This window comes from Scyliorhinus torazame, chromosome 15 (assembly GCF_047496885.1).
Source record: "Scyliorhinus torazame isolate Kashiwa2021f chromosome 15, sScyTor2.1, whole genome shotgun sequence".
Lineage (NCBI taxonomy): Eukaryota > Metazoa > Chordata > Chondrichthyes > Carcharhiniformes > Scyliorhinidae > Scyliorhinus > Scyliorhinus torazame.
In genome coordinates, this window is record NC_092721.1 from 10,401,650 (window position 1) to 10,420,675 (window position 19,026).

General features: G+C 44.3%; 1 protein-coding gene across 1 annotated transcript in view; it reads right to left on the bottom strand.

The window, feature by feature from the left end:
* Positions 1–18,736, bottom strand: part of clybl (citrate lyase beta like) — a 160,078-nt gene extending 141,342 nt beyond the window's left edge. Inside the window, exons 1-2 of the mRNA XM_072476066.1 lie at positions 18,693–18,736; positions 11,316–11,393 (exon numbers count right to left, since the gene is read on the bottom strand). Coding sequence (XP_072332167.1) covers positions 11,316–11,393; positions 18,693–18,721 — 107 coding nt within the window. The 5' untranslated portion in view covers positions 18,722–18,736. The remainder of the gene's footprint in view (positions 1–11,315; positions 11,394–18,692) is intronic.
* Between the last annotated feature and the right edge of the window lie 290 nt (positions 18,737–19,026).

Sequence of the window (19,026 nt, forward strand, 5' to 3'; positions counted from 1 at the left end):
ACCTTGGCGGCCGGCATGTGGGATCGGGTTACGGATGTGTGCGACCTGGGTGAGTGCCAAGGGCACAGTGCTGCCTACTCACCCTGGCCACCCTGAGGAGATGGTGCAGTTTTTTTACGGCACTGCTGGCCTGTCCAGATGGTGTTGCCCACGGCGCTTACTACCTCTGCCACCTGCGCCCAGGCATGGCAAACGTCAGCGGCTGGCAGCCTCCTTCCCGGGTGGGGGTACAGGGTGGCCTGTCTTTCCTCTATGGCCTCCAGCAGGGTCTCGAGCTCGGCGTCCATAAAATGAGGTGCCGCTTTCCTCACTGCCATCTTGTTGGCTGGGATGGTGTGTGTGTGGGGAGTGCAGTGTGTATATGCGGCTGCAGCTTGTCACCCTCCTTGAGTGTCAATCGCGAATCCCGCAACGTTTCTCATTGGAATCGATTGTGTTCCACATGGTGTCGGTGCTAGCCCCTCAACGGTCATTGAATCGGTCCAGGTACGGCGCCAGCTTTGCTGTCATAGACTCTGTGAATCCTGCCCCGGCGTCTACACTTCTCAGGAAAGGAGAATTCCGCCGATTGGGCGGGATTTACTGGCTGTTCTCGCTGACGGGACATTCCAGTCCCATGACAATGCACGGGTTTCCCGGCTACAAGGGGTGCAGACAATGGGAAATGCAAAGATGTTTCCGTAGAATACCTACAATGCAGGAGGCCATTCGGCCTATCGAGTCTGCATCAACCCTCTAAGAGAGCACCCTACCTAGGTCCACTCCCCTGCCCTATCCACGTCACCCCACCTAACCCGCACATCTTTTGACACTAAAGGACAATTTAGCCAGGCCAATCCACCTAACCGGACTGTGGGAAGAAACTGGAGCACCACTTAGACACGGCGAGAACATGCAGACTCCACACAGACAGTCACCTGAGGCCGGAATTGAACCCGGGTCCCTGGAGCTGTGATGCAACAGTGCTAACCACTGTGCAAACCACTGTGCCATCGTGCCGCTATTTGTGACATTCAAAATAATTGCTTGGTTCACCTATAACAGTGATGACAATTCGTAAGTAATTAATGGCCGTGAAGTATTTGGGACATCCTACGGTCATGCAAGGCGTTGTACAAACCTAAGTTTTTATTTCTTACATGACTCCAATACTCTACGTGATTGACTCTTATTGCCCACAGGTCAATCAATGCTGCCTTCCTGATGCCATAGACATCCTATGAGAAAAGTAGAAAGAAAGCATTGCACAGGGATTTCAGAAGAACGTTCCACAATCTGAGATGGCAATGGGTTCAGTGCCAAAAGTACCAAGCAGAAGAACATAAGCTGTGGGAGATGGAAAGACAAAAATTATTTATTTGGAATTATTTTTTCTTATTGGCCACAGCCAACTTAAATGGAAAGACATTGCACCCTGACCAACCTCAGGATGTCCCAATGTGCATTATAGCCAATGAAGTATTTTTGAAGTGCTGAGAGGTAGGAGATACAGTAGTTAATTTATTCACAGCAAGTGAATGGGCGGCACAGTAACACAGTGGTTTGCACTGTTGCTTCACCACGCCAGGCTCCCAGGTTCGATTCCCGGCTTGGGTCACTGTCTGTGCGGAGTCTGCACGATCTCCCAGTGTCTGCGCCCGTTTCCTCCGGTGCGCCCGTTTCCTCCGGTGCGCCCGTTTCCTCCCACAAGTCCCAAAAGATGTGCTTGTTAGGTGAATTGGACATTCTGAATTCTCCCTCTGTGTACCCGAACAGGCGCCGGAATGTAGCGACTAGGGGATTTTCACAGTAACTTCATTGCAGTGTTAATTTTAGCCTAATTGTGGCACTAATAGAAGGGTGAGGGGAGAGGAAAGCGAGCAGGGGAAGTGATCAGAGGAAGTAGTTTAACCAAATTTTGCCTCTTGCGCTTTTCATCACCCCACCATTGGGCGAATTAGCTACCTGGGCCCAAAGACAAGATCTGGAATTTTCTCCCTAAACCCCTCTGCCTCTCAATTCTTAAGATATTCCTTAAAACCTACCTCCTGGGCAAGGAGGTTTGGCCACCTGTCCTGATATTTCCATATAATGATAAACTATGTGCATTACTCAATGAGGAAATCCTCACTGCAAGGTTAATCAGTGTAATTACTGTGGCAAATCATGAGAGTTGATAATTGGAAAACTACCTGCAATGCTTTTAAACATACTTGAAACAGAAATTGTGGGAGGGTGGGGGTAGGAGAGAAGTAGCAAATTGCACTCAAATAATTTGTGCATTAAAAATAATTATTTCGGGGCAGCACAGTGGTTAGCACTGCTGCCTCACGGTGCCAAGGACGTGGGTTCGATCCGGGCTCTGGGTCACCGTCCGTGTGGAGTTTGCACATTCTCCCCGTGTCTGCGTGGGTCTCACCCCAACAACCCAAAGATATGCAGGTTAGGTGGATTGGCCACGTTAAATTGCCCCTTAATTGGAAAAAATAATTGGGTAATCTAAATTTATTTTTAAAAAACTAATATCACACCAGCTTCAGTCTGTCCTATCAGCACAGAAATAAAGGAATTGACAGTGAGCAAAACCGTAACTTTGGAAGTATTTGAAAAGACATAATTGCTGATTGAGATTGACTGATAATTGGTTGAAGTGAAGAACAGAAAAAGAAACACTTCAAATATTCAAGGATGCTTTAGATTTTGTGTCAGAATTGTCTAATTTTGTAGAGAAGAGTCGCTTTTCTCACATAAATTTGCAAAAGATTTAAATGCTTTTTATAAATGCATAGTAAGAGTGGTGTAAAGTACTACGGGTTCGAATCTCGGCCTTAGGTCACTGTCCGTGTGGCGTTTGCACATTCTCCCGTGTCTGCGTGGGTTTCATCCCCCACAACCCAAAGATGTGCAGGTTAGGTGGATTGGCCACATTTTTAAAAATTAAAACAGTAAAAAATATATACAAGGCCAAAAGGTAAACACTAATTTTGTGTTGGAGAAACAGGGTACCCTCTCGTCAGTACCAACGTGTGGGGAGGGGGGGTGGGATACTCTGATTATTAAAACAGTTCACAACAGTTGTACAAAAAACAACAGTACAAGCACAAAACTTTGCACTGGAGACCAGATACCCTCACCTCTGTACCAACAGAAGGGAAAGGAAGGTGGTGTGGTGGGGAGAGAGGGGAAAGGAGGGTGGTGGGGACGGCCCAATAGGACACTGCCTGAACTATCTACAGAGGCAGAAAACCAAAAGAACCTTCAATTACGGTGTGCCAGATTACGGGAGACCCCCAGAGGGGGAGAGGGGCAACAGTGTCAGGCATGAATGAGTCCTGCACCCCACTGCAGAGAGCCTCATGTGCACCCTCCGTTCCCGACACTGGGCGGCTGACAACCTTCGGACAGTCGCCCTCCTGGCTCGAATCCTCCACCACACTGAGTGCGGCGGGCGACACGGGCGCACCAACCAACCACTGGGATCATCGACAGGTGGGATCTCCTCATGCTCCTCCCGGGCCTGCGGGGACTACACTAAATTGCCCTTTAATTGGAAAAAAATAATTGGGCACTCTAAATTTATTAAAAACAGAGTGCTGTAAAGTCGACATGTAGATGTGGCAGTTAATTTGCTCACAGCCAGTGATATCAGAGCGACCAGATAATCTGCTTCCGCGATAGTGACCATCAACACTGCGGAAAACTCCCCTGCTCCCCGTCAAATTAATACCATGTAATCTTTTGCATCCACTTGAAGCACTTATTTTAGTACTGGGCTCGAGTGCCAGCCTATATTTTTGTGTTTAATTGCCCCCAAAAAAGAGATGTGATTTCTGTAGTCTTAAAGGGTATAGGCACAAAACCGGAGAGCGAGTGAGGCAACGATTATATCAATGGTCGTTGGTTTGAGGAAGGATAATTACGCGATTGAGGAATTGGGTTGACATCAGCACGATGGCACAAGAGGCGATGATCTTCCTTAGGGGTGTGGATGCGGGGAAAGAGGCAGAAAATGCAGTGTGAAACTGACGTAGCCAACCGGATGGACCTCAATTTCTTAAACAATGACATCCATTAATTCCTCGTAATTTAGTGCCGTCACTGTGGAAGGGTGAAACCTGACGCATTCATTAACATTAAATGCAGCTGAAAGCAGTGCAATTTCATGATGAAATAAAAATTAGTACACTGACAATTCGTTTTGTTGAGGCATCCAAGAGGGCATTAGATGATTACTTGAATAGAAACAATGTGCAGGGATATGGGGAACAGGCGGGGGAATAGCACTAAGACACAATGCTTGTTTGGAGAGCTGGCACAGAGACAGTGGGGCAAACGGCTTCCTTCTGCCCGTAATAAGTCTGTGATAATGTGATACCAACACAGCACTGAACCTACCTGTGAAGGAGGCTATAACTAAGGTGAAGAAATAGAAAAACTCTTACAAAATATTTAGAGCTCCATGTTGTGAGTTTCCACTGAAAATATACCAGATTTTTGTTTATGCCCTCCGTCTTTCAAATATTATCCAAACTCTTCTATTTGGTTTTTAACATGCTTTCATGAAAACAGTTTATCTAGATTAACAAACTCTGAAAATGCTGTTTTAACTAAAGCACAAGCTATGAAATAATCCTGTTAAGGGATTGAAGAAAACTATATACGTCACACATCTATTCACACTGAAGGCTTAGGGTTCAAGCTCCATCCATCTAGATCGATGCAAAACAGAGGGAAAGGCTGTGCTATTGGAAGTGCTCTCTGTTGGCGGAGGTTAGACTGAATGCCTGAACAAACTGATATAAAAGATTCAATGGCTATATCTGAAAAGAAGCAGGAAATTCTCACACAACTCTGACCAACCTTCCTCCCTCAATCTCCAGTAAATGCATCTAGTGATCATTCAGCTCATTTGCAGTTTATGGGATCTTGCTGTGTGAAAACTGATTATTAAGACTGCGCATATAACTTTTTTAAAATAAATTTAGAGTATCCAATTCCAATTTTTTTTCCAAGGGGCAATTTAGCGTGGCCAATCCACCCACCCTGCACAATGTTTTGGGTTGTGGGGTGAGACCCATGCAAACACGGGGAGAACGTGCAAACTCCACACAGACAGTGACCCAGGGCCACAACAACCCCAAAGATGTGCAGGGTAGGTGGATTGGCCACTCTAAATTGCCCCTTTATTGGAAAAAATATAATTGGGTATTCTAAATTTATAATTTGAAAAATTAGCGTGCCCAATCCATCTAACCTGCACATCTTTGGGTTGTGGGAGTGAGGCCCACGCAAACACGGGGAGTATGTGCAAACTCCACACGGACAGTGACCCAGAGCCGGGATCGAACCTGGGACCTCGGCGCTGTGAGGAAGCAGTGCTAACCACTGCACCACCGTGCCGCCTAAAGATTATTATTATTACATGAGGAAACTGATGCTGTTTTCGGATGTCTGTGTAGATGAGAAATAGGAAGGAGCTGGGGCTTCATGCATCCTTCATAAACTAAATGTTCATCCAAAGTTCGACCCTCGGTAATAGTGCATGGACAGGAAGAAAGAATCTTTGCAGGTGGTTTTCTACTAGACAGGATAGAGCACAGTTAAAGAATACTTCATCAAGCTGCGTATTTAGCAATAATAAAAGATACAGCCAACATTTTTTGATTTGTCAATATTTATTATCATTGAAATAATAAGTAAATACATTTAAAGTGTGAGACATTGTAATTTCAATGCCTCTAGATTTAAGTTTCTTCAGCAAGAGTGCTGAAATAAAATCACAGCCGTCCATCACCAAGAAAAGGTCAAAATGAATAACGGATTTAATATCTGACATGTATTCGAAATCGGAAAGAAGCACATAAGAAAGACTTGCATTTACGTAGCACTTTTACAACCTCAAGACCTCCCAAACCTCTTTACAGCCAATTAAGCATTTCATGGAAGTGTAGTTGCTGTTGTAATGTCGCAAATGAGGCAGCCAATGTGCGCATAGCAAGGTCCCACAGACAGCAATGAGACCCTAACCTGATAATCTGTTTTACTGATCTTGTTTGAGGCACAAATAGAAGCCAGGATTCAGGGGAACGTCCCAGCCTTCATTCCAAAAGCATCAAATTTTATGCCCTGGAATGGGAATTGAAATAAATTTGACGGAATAATGCAGCATTACTGAAACCTCAAAACTGAATTGCTGCCTTGTAGTTCACCTATATGTATACATTATCCTCTATAAAACGTATTGCGGAGTAAATTCACAGTCATTACTTGTAAAAGAGAACAGTATCACGTTTCACCCGGTAACCTTTCAAGCAAACACGCAGTCAAGTTAAAACTCAAAAAATACAGCACCTCCCTTTTTAAAAATTGTATATAATTTATAGGTGCCCCCAAAATGAGCAGCAATTGTGACAGATCTCCATTTTATACATAATTGACTTCAGTCAGATTAAATTTAACCTATGCATGTACAAAAAGGAAGTTCATTATCTGCCTAATGAACAAAGCAAGTCTCTGCTTTACAGTGTTGAGTCACAGTCCATTCTGGAAATTCAGCACTTTATCAGTTAACCCAAACTGAAAAAGAAAAAAAAAATCTACAAGAGTCTAAGTGGCTAGGCTTAATTGGATATGTTGTAGGAAATAGATTACACTTCTGATTTTTATAACCTGCACTTTAAAGCTTTTGCAGGCCAAAAAAGGGGAAACTGCCCATTAACTTATCAGTTCCAGGCCTTGCCTTTTTAATTGACAACCTCAGGGCTACTTTCATCACTTGTCGACTTCATACTTGCAGTCAATTTTTTCCTTTGGGATATTACTTAATCTTTGTCACAATGGTGTTCCTGACACAATGCAGCCTGCACGGAAAAGCAGGCAAGATATTCAAGCTTTGCAGAAAAATAAAACATACCATTCACAACAAATGCCTGTGCTGAACACATGCAGTGTACATTCCTACATAACAACTGTCAATGAACTTCAAAGGCCACTGAACCATTGGTGGAGCACTTTGAGACTTTTTGACGTCAGGTTCTATATGAATGCAAGAAAACAGCATTTTAAAAGAAATCTGTGGAAACCTAAGTTTTAACCTTTTCCTTCACCTCCAGACACTTATTATGTTGTTGCAGGTCGACAGCAGCAATCTAAAGTTCACAAACCAAAGGCACTAACATCTTTGTTGCTCAACTTCATTATCAATGTGACAAAGTTTATGTACAGTGATGTCTTCTAGCACACGTCTCAAAGCAGCCACAACATGGTGTGACAGATACTCTGTAAACTCTTGTGCTCAATTCCGTGCTGAGGATTAGCAGAACCTCTATAATTGGGTCTTAGGAATGTCATCTGCCATGAATTACATACACCTGGGAACATGGTTTGATGCTCAATATGGACAGATTAATGGAATTTTCAAACCGCGCTTTCTTTGTAATTGACATTTAAATTGTTTGAAGTTTCTCATTAACTTCTTTTACAAATTAAGTACAGATGTACATAACTTAAGTGTACAGTACAAGGAAAATTGATGATTTAATCACAATTTCTTTCTAAAATTCAACACTAGTGGTTTTAACTCTTCCAGTGCTGGTGAATCCTAAAACTCAGAGCTCTATTCTTGCATGGATGTGCATTGTATCCTTGTGTTTAGTAAATTCCCAACAGTTGGCTCAGAGAGATAGCACTCTCACCTCGGAGTCAGAAGATTGCGCGCTCAAGTCCCAACTCCTGAGACCTGCGTACAAGAAGCCCAGGTTGACAGACAAACACAGCAATGAGAGAGCGTTGCACTGACGGAAATGCTGTCTTTCAGATGCGATATTAAACCAAGGCTCCATCTGCTCCCTCAGCTGGATGCAAAAAGATCCTGCGGCAGCATTTCGAAGAAGGAAAGGAGAGCTCTCCCTCGGGTCCTGGACAATATTCATCTCTCAACCAACATCATAGAAACAGATTATCTGGTCATTATCACGTTGCTGTTTGTGGGGACTTGCTGTGCTGCAATTGGCTGCTGTGTGATTAAAGTGTACTACATTGGCTGTAAAACACTTTGGAATGTCCTGAGGTTGTGACAGGCACTGTAGCAATGCAAATCTTTCATCTTTTTCAAAGTAATGCACATTATAAAAAATCTCTTCAATAGAGCGGAACATATCGGTCTCTTAACAGTCCCTGATGCATCAGTTAGGAGATTCAGTCACGAATGTAGTGGCTGCGTCATCCTACTTGGGGTGAATTAGTTTATTTCTGCCAGGACAGCAGCAGGGTTAAAATTGCCCTCAGTCTGGCATTGGCTAGAGAAAATCATCCAGGGTTCCTGATCCCAGTTAAACAGCTACTGCAACGTGTGGGAACAACAAGATCAATCTCAGTTACATCTCGTTAGATCAATATCTGCCAGAAGGGCAGCCGGTGGCGCAGTGGTTAGCATTGCTGCCTCATGGCGCCGAGGTCCCAGGTTCGATCCCGGCTCTGGGTCACTGTCCGTGTGGAGTTTGCACATTCTCCCCGTGTTTGCGTGGGCCTCACTCCCACAACCCAAAGATGTGCAGGTTAGATGGATTGGGCACGCTAATTTTTCAAATTATAAATTTAGAATACCCAATTATATTTTTTCCAATTAAGGGGCAATTTAACGTGGCCAATCCACCTACCCTGCACATCTTTGGGGTTGTCGGGGCGAGACCCACGCAGACATGGGGAGAATGTGCAAACTCCACACGGACAGTGACCCGGGACCGGGATCGAACCTGGGACCTCGGTGCCGTGAGGCAGCAGTGCTAACCGGAGTTGGCGATCTTAAATAGTTATTCACAAAGTGCTGAGACAGGAAAATGGTGAGGAACAAACAAGTGGGAAGCTCTGCGACAGGGTGATGGAAAGGAGAGGTTAAATAACAAGAGGGGTGATGGTGCAAGGCAAAAGGAGGTGCCTTCATGTACCAGGAAATGAGGGGCTTGATTTACGTCGATTAACTTTGAGAAGCTAGAATTGTTCTCCAAGCAGAGAAAATTGAGGGGGGAATTTGGTAGAGATGGGCGGCATGGTAGCACAGTGGTTAGCACTGTTGCTTCACAGCTGCAGGGTCCCAGGTTTGATTGCCGGCTTGGGTCGCTGTCTGTGCGGAGTCTGCACCTTCTCTCCGTGTCTGCGTGGGTTTCCTCCGGGTGCTCCTGTTTCTTCCCACAAGTCCCGAAAGACGTGCTGTTCGGTAATTTGGACATTCTGAATTCTCCCTCCATGTACCCGAACAGGCGCCGGAATGTGGTGACGAGGGGATTTTCACAGTAACATCATTGCAGTGTTAATGTAAGCCTACTTGTGACAATAATGATTATTAGATGTTCCTCCAAAGATGTGCAGGCTAGACGGATTGGCCACGCTAAATTGCCCCTTAATTGGAAAAAAATGAATTGGGTACTCTTTAAAAAAAGATTGCCGAGTCCTTCCAGTTCTGGCGAAAGATCATTGACCTGAAATGTTAACTCTGCTTCACTCTCCACGGATGCTGCCTGACTTGCTGAGTGTTTTTCCAGCATTTTTTCAGATGTCCAACATCTGCAGTGTTTTGAGTTTAGCCTGAGAAATCATCACGCTGCTTATTAAATAAACTGTCAAATTATTTGGAGGGGAAAAAAAAAAAAAGAGACAGGAGAAGAATCTGTAAAAATGTTTGGGAACAAATTTGATTTGTGCTAACGGAACTGTTGTTGACATCAACTCATTCCTTATAGCACAGGATTTAAGATCTGGAACGGATTAACTCCTACGCTGTTCTTGGCAAGGTGTGTAATCTGTACTGATGACGCTCTGAATTGACACAGCTACCTCGACACAATATGTTGCATCTCACTTTAAAAAGAAATAAAATCATCAAAAGGATATTAATTTGGGAGAATTATCAAAACAACACTTATACATATTATGCAAACAATTCCAGGAGGTGAACCCGAATGAGACATTTTTACCTCACATTGGGAAGAATACTTGTCTTAACGTTTCAGGTCAATAACCTCTCATCAGAACACATGATTAAAGGTCACTGACCTCAAACATTAACTCTGTTCCTTTCTCCACAGATGCTGCCAAACCTGCTGAGTATTTCCAGCATTTTCTGTTTTTATTTCAGATTTTCACCATCCGCAGTTTCTTGCTTTTAAGTTCAATTGTGGCTGCTGTTAATTGCCTGCCAATGTGTTTACATTTCCTGACATTCCGCCTGATATTACCCTGGTCTTTGGTCCAATTTGAATTCATTAAACACGATAAATTATTCATAATTCTGTCAGTTAAGATTTTATAAAATAACCTTAAAGTTAAATCCTCACCTAATGAAGGAACTACGTGCCAAAAGCAGTGATTCCAAACAAACCTGTTGGACTTTAACCTGCTGTCGTAAGACCTTTTACTGTGCCCACCCCAGTCCAACGCCGGCATCTCCACATCATAGTTAAAACCTTATCAAGTATTTGCCCTTTTTTGCAGCTAATTCTGCTCCATAGCAATAGTCTTGGTCAATCTGCAATTTGGGCAGTTCTGCTATTACAACTTGCGAACTAGCCTGTGGCAATGAGCAGAACACAGGTTTTCCAGGTAAGAGAAAGCAGTGAAAGACAAGTGATTGTTTTGTTTTTGTAAAAAGCTTTAAACACCTGAAACTATTTATTTCTTTTTTTTTTTAAATTTAGTGTACCCAATTCATTTTTTTCCAATTAAGGGGCAATTTAGCGTGGCCAATCCACCTAGCCCGCACATCTTTGGGTTGTGGGGACGAAACCCACGCAAACACGGGGAGAATGTGCAAACTCCACACGGACAGTGACCCAGAGCCAGGATCGAACCCGAGACCTCGGCGCCGTGAGGCAGCAGTGCTAACCACTGCGCCACCCTGCTGCCCTATGTACAGCTATCCTGGTGGATCAGCAAACATTATCCAGTGAGGAAAGGGTGGAACTTGAATGTGATCCTCACCAGGTCGAATTGCCTCCCAGTAAGGCTGCCATATGGTCACTTGGAGAATGATCAGCGAGACCATGTCCCAGGTATAGAGAAGGAAAAACAATAATGGGGGAAAAGTTGAGAGACGAGTTCAGTAACAACAGAAATATAACAAGCTCATAGAGGAGGGGTCTGGACATACAAAACAGAACTGGATGCAATGCTTGATGGAGAAAAATTTCAGGATTATGAGGAGGGTGTGGGACTGATTGGCATGATGGGCCAAGTGGCTTCCTGCTGTTCTGAAGACAAGAGATCCACAAGCAGGTTCAGATATGGCCTAACTGGCAAATACAACACTTTTTAATTGTGTTTAATTGCAATACTTTACTCACAAGTAAATTCCTCTGTCAATGGTTCTGGAGCAGATGTTACGTTGTGGAGAAAACCATCTTGTGATATGGGTGAAAGTCCTGCCGGAACAATTACAACATTAACTCCAGCTTTAAGGCCAGGATAAGCAGCCACCATCTTGAACTAAGGCAATCAAAGAGGAGTAAAGCAATCTAATCTTACATAATTTTAAAAATTCATTTATGGGACGTGGTGCTGGTTAGGCCAGCATTTATTGCCCATCCCTAGTTGCCCTTGAAAAGGTGGTGGTGAATTGCCTTCTTGAACCACTGCAGGTCCGGAGGTGTAGGTACACCCACAGTGCTGTTAGGGAGGGACTTCCAGGATTTTGACCCGGCGACAGTGAAGGAACGGCAAAATATTTCAAAGTCAGGATGGTCAGTGTTACATCCCAGTTAGTGTTATAATGGACGGGAAGATCCCAGAATGGAACCCTGGCTAAAAAGACTGCAACTCTGACTTTTCTTTATAAAATGTGGAGGAAGAGTCACAAGACAGCTAATTAGTTTTAACAAGAAAAAAACATTTACTTAAAATCGAAAAATTAGATTATAATAAATACTCCTTTACTCCACCTATCTTAATAAATGCACACAGATTTTAAGATTACCAAGATAATCTTAAAATACAAGTGTCTCAGTAGCACAACGCTCCTTTAAACACATAAGATGGCTGTGGTCCAATATACTCTCCACTCTGAACCTCAAGTGAATTGCCACATGAGAGTTTCCAAACTCCACTCCCAAAAGCACACCTTAAAATCTTCTCTCGCAATAATGCTTTCCCTTAGTGGTTTGTATTCCAAAATCCAGGTGTTCCAAATGGCATAAGCTTTTGTTCCATCTTCACCAACGGCTCCAGTCCAGGATTTTACACAAACCCCTTTAGGATTTCTTTGTCTTGACTGCTGTACAAACTGTTCACAATCGCTTTTGATACTCAGGCTGTATTAAAATGGCATCAAACGTTTCATTTACCGCTGGTCTGCTGTCCCACTTTAACTCTAGTTATTGCAATTGTCGTTAACTTAGGACATTTTGTTTACTCTTCCTTGAATCCTTGGTTTCTGTTCTCTGAACTTCAGTTGTCTTAGAATTATTTCTGTTCCAATTCCCTGGTTTTCTGGATTGTATCTTGTTTCTTAGGAAGCCGCATCTTGCCAGATCCTTGTCCCGTCCAGCTTCTCCCGGCAGAGTTGAGAGAAGTTCATTCCCCAGTGTCATGTCTCCAATTGCAATAAAACCAGCTAAAACTATAAAGCTTTTTTATCTTACAAAGGGTCTCCAGTTGATGAGCAATGACTGCTACTTCTATTTACTCTTCACGCAATAGCCCTAAGGAAAATAGGAACGCAGCTGGAACTTAACCAACCCCCACACATACAAGCACCTTTGTCCAGCATGAATCTAACTATAGGTTTTACCTTTCCAGGCACAGAAACATGAAATGAAACTCATTTAAAACTATACCTTATTTCTAATGTTTACCCATACAATTCTCTTAAAACTACCTTTGTTTTCCTAATATCTCCCCCTTACAAATAAATTTTCATAATCATGAAGGTTTCTTGACACTGGTGTTGCATCCACTTTATACAAACTTAACATGCTGAATATCAAACCACATAACTTGTTGCATCATACAAGTACAATTTTCTTAGTTCACAATTACACATATCATAATATATAATTACAATGATTTAAACAAAACAAAGACAATAACTTTAAAAGCATTATCAGACTCAATACATGGTACATTATCATAACTTGTCGTGTTTCTTTCTCTTCTGATTTCCAGTTTGCAACTAAGAACGTTACACGTAAATCTACAGCGCAATTGTCCTTTTTGTCACCTGTAGACGTTGCTCCACTCTCAAGCCCACTTTACAAATTCACGTGGTAAATTTGCTTTTAACAGTCAAATGTCATTTTTGTTCATTAACATCTCCTGTCCTCGTTTTAGCAGTTTCAAGAATGTTGTTAATATGCTTATGTACACTCAATATAGTATCATACTATTGCTTTGTTTGTTCTTTGAACTTTTTGTCATCTTGTTTTTCCCAGTCCCATTTCAAATAAGTTGTCAGTTCAGTTTGAACCATGCCAATCATTTCCTCCCTCTGAAATCCACCGAACCTGCACATCTTTGGACTGTGGGGAGAAACAGGAGCACCCGGAGGAAACCGGCGCAGATACGGGGCGAATGTGCAAACTCCACACAGTCACCCAAGGTCGGAATTGAACCTGGGCCCCTGGTGCTGTGAGGCAGCAGTGCTAACCACTGTGCCACTGTGCAGTCCAATTGCTTGTTATCTGCAATGTGTCTCATTTCTCTCCACAGTAGTTTTCAAAAGTTTAAGATCACCTTAATCAACTGCCTGCTGCAACGCAGTTGTCATCATATTACTGTGTCCATAAGCCAGATCATTACCTAGGATGAAATCTATTCCCCCAATAGGGAATTTTGGAATAATTCCCACTGTAACAATTTAATTTACAAAATTGCTTCTTAAATTAACTTTACACAAAGAAGGGCAGCACGGTGGCGCAGTGGATAGCACTGCTGTTTCATGGCGTCGAGATCCCAGGTTCGACCCCGGCTCTGGGTTACTGCCCGTGTGGAGTTTGTATATTCTCCCCGTGTTTGTGTGGGTTTCACCCCCACAACACAAAGATGTGCATGGTACGAAAGAGAAAATGCTGGAAAATCTCAGCAGGTCTGGTAGCATCTGTAGGGAGAGAAAAGAGCTAACGTTTCGAGTCCGATGACTTTGTCAAAGCTAACAGACAGAGAAAGTGGGAAATATTTATACTGTGGAGCGAGAATGAAAGATGAGTTATAGCCACAGAAGCCCAGGGAAACCGGGTGCTAATGGCCACAGAAACCAAGGGGAAAGAATGCTAATGGCATTCCCTAGAGAGAACATGGTAGGTGGATTGGCCACACTAAATTGCCCCTTAATTGGAAAAAAATTAATTGGACACTCTAAATTTAAAACAACTTTACACAAAGAAACAGGTTCACCCCCTTCCTACCGTACTAATACTTTTTCCTTCATAAAGCTTTCTGGATCATCAGCTACCATTAATGATTGATGTGCTCCTGTATCTCGTAGAATTTTAATTTGTTTACTTACTTTGCTAGATGAATTAGGGAAAGCGTCTCCTTTTGACCCAAAACATCCAGAACCACCAATAGTCTGACTTCCTTCAGCAGTAACCAAATAATTCTATTAAACTATCTTGAGAACTATCCCTTTTTTTCATTGATTCTGAAAGAGCACATTTCACTTGCACCACTGCTACTGTTTTAACAGCCATTTCTTTTTCAGATGTTTTAGATTTATTGTCACGTGTACTGAGGTAGTGAAAAGTATTGTTCGGTGTAAAGTCCATGCACATCATTCCATACATTAAAAATATAGATGTGGAGATGCCGGCGTTGGACTGGGGTGAGCACAGTAAGAAGTCTTACAACACCAGGTTAAAGTCCAACAGGTTTGTTTCAATCACTAACTTTCGGAGCACTGTGCCTTCCTCAGGTGAATGTAGAGGTAGGTTCAAAAACATTTATATAGACAAAGTCAAAGATGCAAGACGATACTTTGAATGCGAGCATTTGCAGGTAATTAATCTTTGCAGAGCCAGAGAGAGGGGTAACCCCAGGTTAAAGAGGTGTGAATTGTCTCAAGCCAGGACAGTCGTTAGGATTTCATAAACCCAGGCCAGATGGTGGCGGATGAATGTAATGCGACATGAATCCAAGGTCCCGGTTGAGGCCGTATTCGTGTGTGCGGAACTTGACTATAAGTTTCTGCTCGGCGATTCTGAGTAGGCGTGCGTCCTGAAGGCCGCCTTGGAGAACGCTTACCCGAAGATCAGAGGCTGAATAGAAAGTATCGTCTTGCATCTTTGACTTTGCCTACATAAATGTTTCTGGAACTTACCTCGTCATTCACCTGGGGAAGGAGCAGTGCTCCGAAAACTAGTGATTTGAAACAAACCTGTTGGACTTTGACCTGGTGTTGTAAGACTTCTTACTGTACTTAAAAACATAGGATATACAATAAATACACAACGTAAATACATAGACATCAGGTGAAGCATACGGAGTGCAATGCTACTCAGTAGAGATGTGTGGAGAAATCAGTTCAGCCCATAAGAAGGTCTTTTAGTCTTTTAGGAGCCTGGTAATAGTGGGGGAAGTAGCTGTTTTTGAAACTATTTGTGCGTGTTCTCAGACTTTTGAATCTTCTGTCGATGGAAGAGAGAATTACCCAGGTGAGAGGGGTCTTAGATTATGTTGCCCGCTTTCCCAAGGCAGCGGGAGGTGTAGACAGAGTCAATGGATGGGAGGCGGGTTCGCGTGATGGATTGGGCTGTGTTCACGACTCTCTGTAGTTTATTTCAGTCTTGGACCGAGCAGTTGCCCTACCAAGCTTTATTTCCTACTATTGGAACTGGTCATCCATTTCCAACAATCTGCCTTAATGTGTCCCACTTTGTTACAATGGAAACACTAGGTTTCTGAATATCACTTCCACCCTCAGCACCCCTTTTGATCTGAGGTGACATTTCCTGACCATTTCCAACTGTTCCATCTCTTCCTTGACTATTGTTTTCTTTCCCACTTTCTATCCTTCTCATGTTTAAAAGGATAGAAAAATGGTTTAGTTCTATGGTCCAATTCGTAACCATCAGCTAGCTCTGTTGCCTGTCTAGCAGTTTTAACATTTTGTTCCTCAACATACATCCTAATTACCAAAGGAAGTGAATCTTTAACTTCTGAAAGAATCCCCTCGCGAGGGGCTTTAAATGTTCCCTCCATCTTTGAAGTCCATATACAACGGTCAAACACTCTCTAATTCAATATAAAAGTTTGTCCTGGCTGTTTCCTTGTGTTCTGAACTTTCTGCATGTTTGCCTCAGGAACCAACTCGTAGCACTAAGGATAATTTTCTTTATAACATCATATGATGTATACACCTCACCAGCTCTACCTACCAGTCTGCATTGCAAAAGTAATGCCCAAATCTATTTTGATCACATCATCTGTTTAGCTACATTTTCAAAATAAATAATGCTTCCACATCCATTTACTCAAATTTTGGAAGAACTTGTATACATTTAAACATTTCCCTACTAGATTCATGTCTAGAATTGCGTCCTTCCTCACACTGCTCTAGTGTCTCTGCTTTAACTTCCAGCATTTTTAGTTGAAATGGTCTCTTTCTGCCACTGCTAACTTCTCCATTTCCAATTCCCTCTGAAAATATCTTTTGTTTTCCTCGCTTTCCCTTTTCCTGCATCTCCAGTTCAGGTTTTTCTCATATTTATTTTTGTTGCATTTCTTTTTTTAAATTCCTTTTTCAGAGTTACAAAGCCAGAGCTCAGAGTGTGGACAGTGTAATCCAGCTCCTTGCCTGCTCCAAACACTAATTCAAATTGAATCCAATTCATGGTCCCCACAAAAGAGACATACCAGATCCAGGCATTACACCTGACCTCACGCTCATCTTAGCCAAAAGGCAGAGAAGCGATTTTTTTTCCCCCTTGCAGTTCTAATTGTTTCATTTGTAATTCAATTTTACCTAATCCAATTTCCTCACTTTTCCAAGAACTTGATCGATCTGACAATCCTTGCGATTTTACATTTTTCACTATGCTTTCAATAATCTCAGCTTTTCTTACCCCAGCAGGTAACCCCAGTTCCAATTTATCTGCCAATTCAGTTGACTGACACTTGGTTACTTTCTGTAAACAAGTCAGAGTTACAGCTTTCATCTTCAGGAACGTCATAGCAATTTCCAATGCCATTTTGGATTCCAACCTGCACAATATACCTCGCAGTACCTCCAATTACTCTTTCTGAAGCACTCACAGATCCCACCATTTAACAAGGAATCCCAGAAATAGGTTTTACTAATCAGCTTCTAGTAACTTGCTTTCCATGTTTCACAATATCCCCCATAAATTACTACTCGGCATCCAAGAAGACGGGAACACTTCCAGCACCCAGCGGCAGCAGGAAGTGTCTCCAGCTGCAGCTCCTTGAAGCCCAGGTTTCAGAGCTGGAGCGAAGGCTGGGTCATTGTGGCGTCTCTGCGAGATGGAGAGTATCGGGGATAGCATGTACAGCGAGGTGGTCATACCACAGGCTAAAAGTCCACAACAGGAAGGGAATGGGTGACCACCAGGCAGAGCAAGAGGACTAAGCAGGCAGTGCAGGAATCCCCTGTGGCTATTCCCCTGAAAAACGTGTAACAAAATACGCAGACACATTGAATGGCGAGCAAATGGCAAGGGCACACAAGTGCTGGCACAGCTCACCAACAACCCCCCACCCTCAGCATCCCTTACCCCCCCCCCACCATGTTAGCACTGCCCACCAAGAACCCACCACCCTCAGCATCCCCTAAACCCCTCCCCTAGCCATATTGGCACAGCTCATCAACAATCCCCCACACTCCCCTCCGGTTCCCTTAGCATCACCTAACCCCCCATATCCCCCTGCCATGCTCTACCCAATATCCCCCTGCCCCCCTCTACCCAATATCCCCCTGCCCCCCTCTACCCAATATCCTCCTGCCCCCCTCTACCCAATATCCCCCTGCCCCCCTCTACCCAATATCCCCCTGCCCCCCTCTACCCAATATCCCCCTGCCCCCCCTCTACCCAATATCCCCCTGCCCCCCCTCTACCCAATATCCCCCTGCCCCCCCTCTACCCAATATCCCCCTGCCCCCCCTCTACCCAATATCCCCCTGCCCCCCCTCTACCCAATATCCCCCTGCCCCCCTCTACCCAATATCCCCCTGCCCCCCTCTACCCAATATCCCCCTGCCCCCCCTCTACCCAATATCCCCCTGCCCCCCCTCTACCCAATATCCCCCTGCCCCCCCTCTACCCAATATCCCCCTGCCCCCCCTCTACCCAATATCCCCCTGCCCCCCCTCTACCCAATATCCCCCTGCCCCCCCTCTACCCAATATCCCCCTGCCCCCCTCTACCCAATATCCCCCTGCCCCCCTCTACCCAATATCCCCCTGCCCCCCCCCCCCCATAAAACCCTGCCCATAAATGGTGGCACAGGTTGGGTTGAATGTTCTCCTTCTGTCCCTTATTCACTTGATTCTGCCTCTCCCGGTGCTGGATTTACGGTCGGTCTTGGGAGACGGAGGGAGAGGGACTGAGGCACAATGCGCATCTGGAGAGCCGGAGCAGAGATAATGGGCGGAATGGCCGCCTTTGCACCACAACAATGTGTGTGTGTTTTTGGGGGGAGGGCAGGAATACAGGGGCCCCGGGGGGACGAGGCCGCGGCGTCTCTCACCCAGCGCCGACCCTTCGTCAACTTACAGCAGCGCCCGACTCCGCACCGCCGCCATCTTTCCGCCAGGGAGCAGATTGCTGATTGGCGCAGAAACACGCCTCCTGATTGGTGCGGATTGGTACGCCTTCTTATTGGTGCAGAGAGAGAGGCCCGCCTTGTTATTGGCGCAGAGACCCGCCTGCTGATTGGTGCGGGCGGTATCGGATGTTGATTGGCGCAGAGATCTGCCTGCTGATTGGCGAGGAGGGAGATCTGGTTGCTAATTGGTGCTGGCGTCGGCGGACGCTGATTGGCGCAGAGCGGTTGATTGACAGGTGAGTGACTGTCAATCACCCGCCCGGGAGTTTGCTGCACCTTCTG